This window comes from Saccopteryx leptura, chromosome 1 (assembly GCF_036850995.1).
Source record: "Saccopteryx leptura isolate mSacLep1 chromosome 1, mSacLep1_pri_phased_curated, whole genome shotgun sequence".
Classification (NCBI taxonomy): Eukaryota; Metazoa; Chordata; class Mammalia; order Chiroptera; family Emballonuridae; genus Saccopteryx; species Saccopteryx leptura.
The window spans coordinates 365,857,569-365,869,864 of NC_089503.1; the positions used below are offsets into that span (position 1 = coordinate 365,857,569).

Genomic DNA, 12,296 nt, shown 5'->3' on the forward strand with positions numbered 1-12,296 from the left:
AGGACATGGTTACCAAATGAAAAATTCATTTGTGTTTGAAGCCCATTAGGGAACTTGACACTGTAGGCAATATAATGTTGTACCGTCTTATAAAATACACACCGGTTGCAGAAGGCATACTTGGATTCATATAAAAGAGTCCATTTTGTTTTAGAAAATTTAAGAAGAACTAGCATGCCCTGATCTGAATTGTGGAATAAACTCCTTTCATTGCCTATCTGAAAACTGGATAACAAAGCAGAGCAGTTCTAAAGGACCAAGACAGATAAAGTTATTCGGTGAACCTACTTCCAGTTTCAACTTGGTGTTCATGCTTTGACAACACTATACCAGCAAACGCCAGTGAAATAGACAAGGCCAGCTTTACCATGGCTATGCAAATGAAACGTTCAGCGTACAGCTGTAACAGAAATGTCAGCTAGGGGGTCCCCAGGTACTGACCTCCCCAGGTCTCGTCACACACTGTGAACAGGATGGTTTTATTGGCTAATCCGGGGATCAGGGTGTTGCACTCCATGACGATGGCCTGAGGGATCATTATAATGCAGGAGACAATCCAGATGATGACGATGCTGTTCCGGGCCCGCTTGGCTGTGCTCTTGAACATCAAAGGGTGACAGATGGCGTACCATCGATCCAAGGCGATGCAGCTCAGAGTGAGCACGGACACCGACACTGACACGGTCTAGGGCAAAGGACACAGTCAGAGACAAGCACCGGTACCAAACGGATCACGCTCAATATTCTTACCTTATTACAACAAATAACCATATTTAAAGTTGCCCTCCCCCCGAAAAAAACCCAAAAGCACCTCATGGAGTGCTTTCCAATTAAAATAGCTCTTCCAAAATATATATATTAAAATGTATTAGGAGAAAACATATTTCTTATGACAAATAGAAAAGATACTATGATTGTAACCTTTTTTTATGCCAAATGTTTTCATTTATAATCTGGTAGTCTTTGAATGATTGCTATCATGATATTATCTTGAAACTTTTCCACTGATAGAGGAAATCATTGGCTCAACTGGAAAAAATAAAATGCATATGTTTACTCTGAACTAGAAAACTGTCTTTCACCTCTAGAGAATAATCTGACATGTCTTCCTTTTAAATGATCACATAGGAATTTGATTGTAGTTACATTTAATTGGCATTTTTGAATTATGAGTAGCTCATTTAATCTTTTGGAATAATAAAGCCTATTTGTATATCAGTTCCCTTCCAACATGTTGAAGGCCAAAGAAAGGTATTAGTTATGTTAAAAGAAAATTCTGTATACAGATCTTTTTACCATAGTTTGCTCACAGCAGGATAAGCAACTTGCTTCTAAAATTCAGGTAAATTTACCTAGTCTAGATTTCCATAATTAATAACATCATCAATGACATTTTAATTGGGAAATTTAAGGAAATATTAAAGAAATGTGTTAAGTATGGCAACACCCCACATGATCAGTTTATACAAATACATTTAGTCTCCTATACTGGATGAATCATTGATTCTGATATCACTCTCAAACTCCCATCTTTAAAACAAAGTCTCATTCTCTCTTCTGTTATTTTTAATTATAAATTTCTATTTACTTTTCCAGTACTTACATACAATTACTTTAATTAATTAATTTATTATCTGTCTTTTCTAGTGGAACAAAACTCCACAGCAAAAGGAATTGCTACTATATTTTTCTTTCTCCACCACTGAGTCATCAGAGTTTTATGTGTTTCATATATATATATATGAATTAATATATATAAATAATATATATATATGAGTTAATAAATAGTTGCAAGCCTCAAGCTGAGTTACCAGATGCTGTCCAGTCATCTTTCTCTTTTTTCTTTTCTAGTTGGACTGATCCTACAATACCTGGAAGGGCAGGTATCTCTGCTTCTTACTTACATTAGGACCTTCTTTGCTGATGCATTGAATATAGGTGCATATGAAGAGAAATAATTCTGGGTTAAGCATCAGGGTGACCTATCTATTCTCATTCTCCTACTAGCTAGCTGTGCAAGGGCGGGTCACTCCCATTACTTTAGGCCTAATACGTATGTGTTGTCTCTCTTTCCTGTTAAGTGAGTGAACCCAACAGGATAAGATTCCGGCCACTCATTGCTTTGCTTCTCTCTGGGAAAGGCAGTCATTATGCAACCAGGCTTTCTGGGCACGAGTCCTATCTCACTTGATGAATGTGTGATCTTGGTAAGTTCCTTAACCTCTCTATATCTCAGTTTTCTCATCTGTAAAACTGGATGTCAATAGTAGGGAAAACCAACTGAGATGTGCAGTGTTTAACCTTAGGCTGGAATATAAATGATGTGTGTTTATTGTTAACTTCTGATGATTATGGCAATGAAAAGGATGATTAGATTATCAATTTTATTTCATTCTTGAGCTTGGAGTTCCAGCTTTTAATTGAAACAGAACATATTTCGGTAAAGAACAGTCATAGAAAGCTTTACTTAACTTTAACGACATTAAATTCTTGGAGGTTAATTTTATTTTAAGTATAATCTTAAAGGACTGACCTCTACCAGAGTAGGCTTAGAAGAGCTGATGACTCCTGGGAATTCCTTGGTGCTACCTTAGCATGCATTCAAATTTCTTTTCCAAACCAATCCCCTTCTCTTCCCAAACTCCATCACTTCCCTGCCAATATATCAAGCACCCAAAGCCCCTCAATAATATTGCTAACTTGGCCTTATCAGTGGTTGCACAGTGGATAGATCATCGATCTGAGATGCTGAGGTCCCAGATTGCAACTCTGAGGTTGCCAGCTTGAGCTCAGGCTCACCAGCTTGAGCTTGTGATCATGATCATGACCCTATGGTTGCTGGCTTGAGCAAGGGGTCACTGGCTCAGCTGAAGCCCTCTGGTCAAGGTATGTATGAATAAGCAGTCAGTGAACAACTAAGGTACCACAACTATAAGTTGATGCTTCTCATCTATCTCCCTTCCTGTCTGTCTGTCCCTCTCTCTCTCTCCTCTTTCTCTCTCTCTCTCTCTCTCTCTCTCTTTCTCTCTCTCTAACACTAACTTGGGTGTAGAATTGTTACAGTGTAGATCTGAACAGTGACCTTTTATAACTACTGGGCCAGAGCTATCTTTAGCCAGTTAAGAAATTAGAATTGTGAAATGTTCAACAAGACTTAGTGCTTTATTATGCATGAATTCCAATCAATGTGGATGAATGAGATAGACATAACAAGTTCAAATTATAAATACATTTCTAGTATCTCCCTCTACTGTAGATAATAATAATCAATTCAGAACAGTTCACTTGAAAAACTGCCATTCAGTACTAACAGTTAGCCAAAGCGCAGTGCCTTCTGTTACATAACAATGTGAGAAGCTAAGCTGGTATGGCTGATCCAGCAATAGAATCCACTATATGGACCTTGGCAACAAATGAATTAATGTTTACTTTTTTATGACTATATTTGCTGGTATATACTATTTACATTATTTTGGGGGGATGTAAAATTTCAACTTTTCATAAGTGATTATCAATGAGAGTTTTTGTGCTGCCTTTCACTTCTGGGAGTGCAGTTCTGGGTGCCTTTTTCATTTAAAGTTTGATATTAGATCAAATTAACGAGACAGCTAATCATTTGAAAATAAATCTAGTCCTAGCCAGGTAGCTCATTTGGTTCGAGCATCATCCTGATGCATCAGGGTTGTGGGTTCAATCCCCAATCAGGGCACATACAGGAATCAACCAATGAATGTATAAATGGGTGGAACAACAAATCACTGTATCTTTTGTCGGGAGCCGATCCACTAGTGCTGGCTAACAAGGTCACAGCAGAAGAAGATCCACAACTGCTGGTTGACAAAGTCACAGCAGAAGAAGACCAATGGCTGCTGGTTAATAAAGTCACCGCAGTGAAGACTAACAGCTGCGGGTTGACAAAGTCACCGCAGAGGAGAGGCACAACGATACTTCCCCCTTTTGACCTTTTTGAATTAATCTGGCCTTATATCCCCCCTTTTCTGGGTGTGTGCTATCATTTATGGCACAGGGATAATAGTACCGTGCTTTCCCTGTAGATTCATAGTAATTTCTTTGGAAATGAGACAGAGGGTGTGAGTTCCACAGAAAAGTCTGTAAGCCCCTTGAACTGGGCTCATAGACATAAGAGGCTGGCTATGATATCCCTCATAAAGGGTTAAGTTGGTAGGAGAACTTCTTCTTATTAATCATGTTAGAAAGAATAGATTGTGACTTATGAATAGGTAGGAAACAGTAACTATACACAGAGCACCTTTCAGCCTTCACTTAATTCATCACTTTTCCTCCCTAGCCTTTTCATGTAGTAGAGTAAAGAAACTTTCCATTCTTCTTGCTTACCTGACCTGCAGGTGGTGGAACACTTTGAGAAGAATAAAGTTAGAACTTTACTAGAGTATGAATATAGTAATAAATAAAATTTGATTAGACAATAGCATCATAGGTAAGGTAGAGTTGTTATTCAGTACTGACCTTTTAGAAGTCTGTACCAACATTGTTATTGCTGTTCAAGTGATTGTATAACTGTACTTTGAATGACTTACCACCTGATTTATAGTTACCTAAAAAATGTAAGCATAGTGATACAAAAACAATGATTGATCAATGTATTCTGAATACCATGTGATTGTAACTTAGTGTGTGTGCATAAAAAGAAAGCTAGACCAGCATTTGGCAGAGATGCCTGGCAGTAAATGCTAACCGGAGAATAAAGAGAAAGAAAAGAATTCGGCTCTCTCACTCGATTCGTGCCGACGCCGTCTCTTCCTGTGGGACCCCTGGATCCTTCCCCCCGGGACTGGACCCCGGCAATCTTTCTCCCTTCCCCTCTCTCTCGAAAATCAATTTAAAACATTTTTTTTAAAAAATGAATCTAGTGGGGCTTATGAATGTTATGAATGAAGTGAACAGAGACGATGTCACTTTCTCCTGCTATCAGGGTGATCTTTCACCTGTCCTGTGAGCATCCGAGACTTTCTTCAGTGGAGAATGAGTCTGTTTTATATCTGTATACAGAAATGAATGAAGGACCTCAGAGATTCATGACAAGGAGAAGTGGACAATTTGCCATATCACCGATTTGGATGACAGTCCCAGACTGCCTGGAAGGTGGGAATGTGTGACTGAGAGAGGGAGCCCGTCTGACCACCCAGCACCCGCCACCTGCATCTCAGCCTTTGTTCTGAGAGAGAGAGAGCCCGTCTGACCGCCCAGCACCCGCCACCTGCATCTCAGCCTTTGTTCTGAGAGAGAGGGAGCCCGTCTGACCACCCAGCACCCGCCACCTGCATCTCAGCCTTTGTTCTGAGAGAGAGGGAGCCCGTCTGACCACCCAGCACCCGCCACCTGCATCTCAGCCTTTGTTCTGAGAGAGAGGGAGCCCGTCTGACCGCCCAGCACCCGCCACCTGCATCTCAGCCTTTGTTCTGAGAGAGAGGGAGCCCGTCTGACCACCCAGCACCCGCCACCTGCATCTCAGCCTTTGTTCTGAGAGAGAGGGAGCCCGTCTGACCGCCCAGCACCCGCCACCTGCATCTCAGCCTTTGTTCTGAGAGAGAGGGAGCCCGTCTGACCGCCCAGCACCCGCCACCTGCATCTCAGCCTTTGTTCTTCTCCCAGCATCTCCTGTGCACAGCTTTTCCTGTGGCTTAAAAGCAAAGGGCACTCGGAAAAGGAGCCAACTACTCCTGTAAGTGCAAGAAAACAAAATGAAATAAAATATTCAAGAAACTCATGATAATTATTCAGAAAATGGCCCGGTAAAGGTTAATGGTCTGGATTTGTAGAATTATTACAGATACAGAAGTATTATTTTAATTATTCATCCAAGATTTGTTATGTTTGTGAGATTTAAAAATTTTTGAACATATTACAAAATGTTATAGTACATCACTCATAAATCTAAAGGTTGTATTGTATTGTATTGAGAAGAAAAAGAACCTATAACTTATTTTAAAAGTTAGCAACCAAATAATCTTAAAATTTGGCTGGGGATTTTATAATATGTTTTAAAATATTGAATAGGACATCAGTATTGTATTAGGGACAAAGGCCATAAGTTTCAGGGTATTATAATGAAGAGAAAAAAACTAAAGAGAAAAAAACTACTCAAATTTAAATGAATGGCTTATTGACCATTGATACTGTTCATTCCATTTGGGAAAATTCTATGGAAAATATACAATAAATATTGAGAGAATATGAAGATGATAGTTTTATCAGTATGTCATTATTTTTGTGCATTTACAACTTTCCATCAAGAAGTAATATTGAGGCCTTGGCTAGTTGGCTCAGTGGATAGAGCATCAGTTCAGTGAATGGACGTCCTGGGTTCCATTCCCAGTCAGGGCACACAGGAGAAGCAACTATTTGCTTTTCTTTCCCTCCCTCTCCCCTTCTCTCCCTCTTTCCCTCAGTTGGTTTGAGTGAGGCCCCGGGAGCTGAGGATAGCTCGGTTGGTCCAACCATGTCAGCCTTAGGTACTAAAAATAGCTCGGTTGATTTGAGCAGTGAACCCAGATGGGGGTTGCCAGGTGGATCCTGCTTGGGCGCATGCAGGAGTCTGTCTCACTATCTCCCTTCCTCTCACTTAAAAATAAAAAGTAATGTAGAATGAGGTAATACATAGAACTAGTCTCTCCCATCTGACTCAGACCCTGTGGTTACTCAGTAGTTTTCTCTGTGGCCTCTGGCAAAGAGGATCAGCTGAGGAGTTGATTAGACTGGACACTGTTTATAGAGAAGCAGCCTCTATTAGGAAAAGGACTGTTCCTCAACTTTAGGAAGTGGTAAATTTTGCTTTGTAAGAGATTACTGTCAAAGCCTTCAGAGAGACCCATACACTGCTCACTCACTGTCTCGTACTGCTTCCAGTCTGTCCTCCAGTGCTCGTAGTTTGCATCTGGAATACCTAGTCTGTACAAAGCCATCAGTGTGCAGCAGGGCAGGAGTGCACCTACCACAGGGTGACACACCCCTTTCTCATCACTTTACTCTTAACAGGGGAATCTTCTGTTTCACAAAGAGAGCACGAAATAGTCTCTGTCTGCAATGGGAAAATCCTGGGAACTAAAGCCATCTTGAAACTGAAGAGAATCCCCATAATGTGCCCCTGGACAGTTGCTGGAACCAAGAGAAATACTAAGCTTGCTGGAAGTACCACAGGGATGGTGAAATATTAAAATTTTCTGCTAGTTTGATTTCCCCTGTGATTCCATGAAAACACCAAAAGACCCTTTTCTTACTGATTTTTTAAATGGCATTTTCTCTGTTGCTCCTCTCAAAGAATGTTGCTATATTTATTTTGTAACCCCTTTATAGTTTTCAATCGACTGATATAAACTAACCTCAGTTAAACAATGCTTGGAATGAAGCTTATACTTCCACTTCCTGTTTCCCACTTACTATTCTAGCAACAATCTGATATAAAAAATGATTACTTCTTTGTATCATAGGTCATTAAAAATTATTAGGCTACAAATATTTCTGTAACATTTTAAATCCAAAAGACTAATTAATATAATTTTATTAATGGGCTATTTGTGGTCTTCTACAACTTTTTATTTTATCAAGACTTTGAATACTTTTAAGATCTCATCAAAATTTAGGAGCAGGTACAGAGATTCCCAGTATACCACCATCCCCATACATGCATAGGTTCCCCTATTATTAACACTCCCCGCCAGAGTGGTACACCTGTTATAACTGATGGTCCCACACTGACAGATCATAACCGTCCAATGTCCGTGGTTTACATCAGGGTTCCCTTTTGATGGTCTGCATTCAATGAGTTTGAACAAATGTACAATATTACAACATGGGTCTACCATTATATGTTATAATTGCACTGCCTTAAAAATCCTCAGTGCTCTGCTAGTCATCCTTTCCAACCCTTGACAACTTCTGCTATTTTTATTTTCTCCATAATTTTGCCTTTTCCAGAGTGTCATATTATTGGATTCATACAAAATATATATAGTCTTCTCAGATTATCTTCTTTCATTTAGTAATAAGTTTTTTCTTGTTATTGCATGACTTGGTAGCTGATTTCTCTTTAGTGCTGAGTGACATTCTGTTCTCTGTATGTACGACAGCTTATTCATTCATTCATCTACTGAAGGACATCTTGGTTGCTTCCAAAACTTGGTAATTATGAGTAAAGCTCCGACACACATTTGTTTGCAAGTGTTTATGTGGATATATGTTTTCACTCCCTTTGGAAAATATCAAGGAGTGAAATTGCTGAATCATATGGAGGAACTATGTTTACTTTTGTAACAAACCATCAAACCATCTCTCAGAGTGACTGTACCATTTTACATTCTCACCAGCAGCAATGGATAGGAGGTCCTATTACTCCACTTCCTCACCAGCTTCTGGTGTTGCTAGCGTTCCAGAATTCATTCACTCTAACAGTTGTGTAGTGACGTGTCATTGTGGTTTTAACTAGCATTTTGCTGATGTCATATGAAGAGGGTCATCTTTACACATGCTTCTTTGCCAACTTGTTTGGTGTGGTGTTTGGTAAGGCCTTCGGCCCATTTTTTAACTGGGGTGTGTGTTTCTTTATTATCTAGTTTTACAAATTCCCTGTAATTTTAAATGGCAGTCCTGTATGTTTTTCTTTTACATACGTTTTTTCCTAGTCCATAGCTTGTCTTTTTATTTTCTTGATATTATCTTTTACCAAGCAATAGTTTTTAATTAAAAAAAGTCAGTTTATCAATTATTGCTTTCAAATATCATCAATATACCTAAGAACATCTATCTTTTCTCCTACATTATTTTCTAATTTTAATAGTTTTGTATTTTACATTCCAGTCTATAATACATTTTGAGCTGCTTTTTGTGAAGGGTGGAAGGTCAGTGTCTAGAATCATCATTATTATTATTACTTTTGCTTGTCAATTTCTAGTTCTACTTATGCTAAATTTTTATAATCAGGAGCACATTTTCATTTTCTCCAAATACTATGATGACTATCTGAGAGACTGGATGGAGTGCAGGCTGAAGGCTGGACGATGGATAAGGGATATGGGGTATGGAAACATATACACGGAGCGGTCAGCATCCTACTCCTAGCCCAATTTCTAAAGGCAAGCCATGTCTTTGAGTATTACAGCTATGGCCAGTAGCTTAGTAATTTTCTTAAAAGATTTTGAAGCTATCAGAATATCAATTAGAAAATTACTCTCTGAAAGTATTTGTTCTTATCTTCTTATTGGGCAATTAGTTATAGGAAGATTGCTCTCACTGCTAAACAATAAAGCATCTAATGATGATGATGATGACAGATGGTTATTGAGAACATACTGTTGTAAGGCTCCAGCGGCGCAATCAGTTAGTGCGCGGTACTTATACGAGAACATACTGTGTTTTTCTAAGATCATCTTCCAGAAGGTAATCATTATGCCAAGTGATTTATATAAATTACGTAAGTAGATAAGAACAACCATAGATGATAGCTATAATTAAAACTATTATTCTTTTAAAATAAGTGAACCGCAAAGATCTTACATACTTGGCTTAACAGCATACAATTTGTAAATTGCAGAACAGGTATTCCAAACCTACAGTTTGATGCAAAACCTACACTCAAACCTGTTTACTATACTGCTTTGATCACATGGCTTCTCTTTTCTCAACATTAAATAAAACCACTTATAAAAACAGATAGTTCTCGATCATTTGGACTGGGAGAAGTTCAATCACTAGTTTGTTCAAGTTCCCTATTTTATAATCAGAATATTAGAGATGAAAAAAAGAAAGCGGTTTATGCAGCATTTAATAATGACGTGAGAATTCTGTTGCTTTATTTGAACCCAGAAGTTAACTTGTTTACACAGAAATTCTCAAATATTATTTTCTTTAAGTTTGCCAATTCCTTGGGCAAGTATATTTGTCTTGGCTAACTAGTTAACAGAGCACTATGACTGTAATTGAAAATACTTTTTCAGTAGCTTCTGTGTTTGAACAACAAAAGTTTCAAAAACCAATTACCTGTAAATAAGGAATCACTTTACAGAGGGACTGTCCAAAGAACCAGGTCTCCGTGATGTCCACCACCAGCGTGGCTGGAAGGCAGGTGATGGTTACCAGTACATCAGCCAGAGAAAGGTTGACTATGAAGTAGTTGGTCACCGTCCTCATGTGGTGGTTCTTCCACACTGCCACACAAACTAGTTTGGAAAGAAAAAGGAATAGTAAATATTAGGAACTGAATGTATGTGTCCTCCTGAAGTTCATATGCATACATCCTAACTGTCCATGTGATTAGATTAGGAGGTGGGCCTTTGGGCAGAGATTAGATTATAAGGGTAGAGCCCTCGTGAATGGGATTATTGTCTTTATAAATGGGTCACCATAGAGATCCCTTGTCTTTGCCTATATGTAAGGACACAGTGAAAGGTCTATGGTCTAAAAATGAGGAAGTGGGTCTTCACCAGACCCAAATCAACTAGCATCTTGACCTTAGACTTCTCAGCCTCCAGAACTGTGAGAAATAAATTCATGTTGTTTGTAAGACATCCAGGTTATGGTATTTTGTTATAGCAGCCCAAAGAGAATAAGACAGTAAAATAAACATACAAAAAAGTACTAATAAGGAAACATTGTCAAGCTAATTGATATTCCTATGAAGTCCACAAATAAATATTGAAAAGGAAAGATATTTTAAGGTTGTGCTGTGTTTTCACTGAATTGGTCAATCTGTGGGAATACTGAATATATGCTTAAAATCAGTTCATTTGTGCCTGAGCTGTGGTGGTGCAGTGGATAAAGCGTCGACCTGGAAATGCTGAGGTCGCCGGTTTGAAACCCTGGGCTTGCCTGGTCAAGGCACATATGGGAGTTGATGCTTCAGCTCCTCCCCCCCTTCTCTCTGTCTCTCCTCTCTCTCTCTCTCTCTCTCTCTCTCTCTCTCTCCTCTCTAAAAGGAATAAATAAATAAATAAAAAATCAGTTCATTTGCCTTGCTAGACATTTACTTTTACTTGATTTTGAATTGTGACTCCCAGAAGTTCAAGAACAATCTTTGACTCTTCCTTCTGTTCCCTAGGTGCTCAACATGTAGTGAATACTCTAGAACTATTTACTGAATTGAGAGGAATTGGGAGCTGGCTATTTTCAGTGACCTGTCGTGTTTGCCTCATCCATGACTTTTACCCTTATCCGATCTCAAACTCTGCATTTGCAGCTTCAATAGATGAAGAGGCTTGAAAGACAAAAGTCAACAATCATTCTGCTTTTTTTATTGCCCAGTACAGAGCTAGATGGTTCATACACATTGATCATTTAATTTGGACAGCAATCACAAGGGAAGACGTCATTACTAATGTGAGATAACCAAGACACAGGGAATTCATGGAACTTGTTTAAGGACAAATGGCTCATAAAGCCCAGAACTGGGATTAAACACCAAGGGCTAGTCTTTCACTACACTGGTTACCTTCTTTTGTGAAAATGAAGGAGTTATAACAAAGCACATATAAGTTCTAGAGATGCAATTCTCCTTTCCATTACCCTTGATGCCCTCTGAGCATCACCTGACATCAAATATCCTTTGCAACACTTTCAAGCTGAGCCTTCCTCACTGAGCCGTTTAGTATAACCTTATGTTTAAGAGCTGTGCTATCTCACTGAGCTGCTCTTTATGGAAGGGACATCCGGTCCTTGATTCTTTTACCTTGCCTCTGTCTGGTGTGCACAAAGGTTACATAATCACTGGTGTGAGAATTATATCTGAGCAAGCACTGCTACCACATTTATTGATGGTTTGCTTCATTGAACGTCACTGTGAATTTGCCTGGGGTATCATTAACCTGCCAGAGTTGTCTCCTATGCACCCAAATGACACAGTGATTAGAAACCTTATATAGTGAAGAAATAAAAGCACACTTTGTTCAATTTAACTCACTGAGTGAGGATTTCTTTTTGACATTTATGTATTATGTATTAAGAGTTAGATATACGGAAAAATGCTTTTACTGGCTCCTGAAGCTGAAATTACCCTTCAATTACCAACAGATGCTAACTTAATAAAATACCTGAATTTCTGAGGATTTGATTTTGAAAAAAACACTTTATCTAACAGCAATACCCTAGGATCCATAAACTCAGGTGAACTTTCTCAGGATAAACTGTCGTTTTTATTATCTAAAAATGATGCTGCAAAATGATTTATTTCTCAGAAAGACTGAAACACCCACTCATACACACACTCACAACCACTCATGCACAAACCCATCCTCAGAAGTGACTACTAACACTATGATGGCTTGTAA

The 12,296-nt window shown here is 38.8% G+C and overlaps 1 protein-coding gene across 2 annotated transcripts in view; it reads right to left on the reverse strand.

Moving 5' to 3' along the window:
* HCRTR2 (hypocretin receptor 2) overlaps positions 1-12,296 on the reverse strand; it is a 117,777-nt gene that overhangs the window by 32,572 nt on the left and 72,909 nt on the right. For both annotated transcript variants that reach the window (XM_066361377.1, XM_066361376.1), the window contains exons 2-3: positions 10,015-10,193; positions 442-685 (exon numbers count right to left, since the gene is read on the reverse strand). In XM_066361377.1, the coding sequence (XP_066217474.1) occupies positions 442-685; positions 10,015-10,193 (423 nt within the window). The remainder of the gene's footprint in view (positions 1-441; positions 686-10,014; positions 10,194-12,296) is intronic.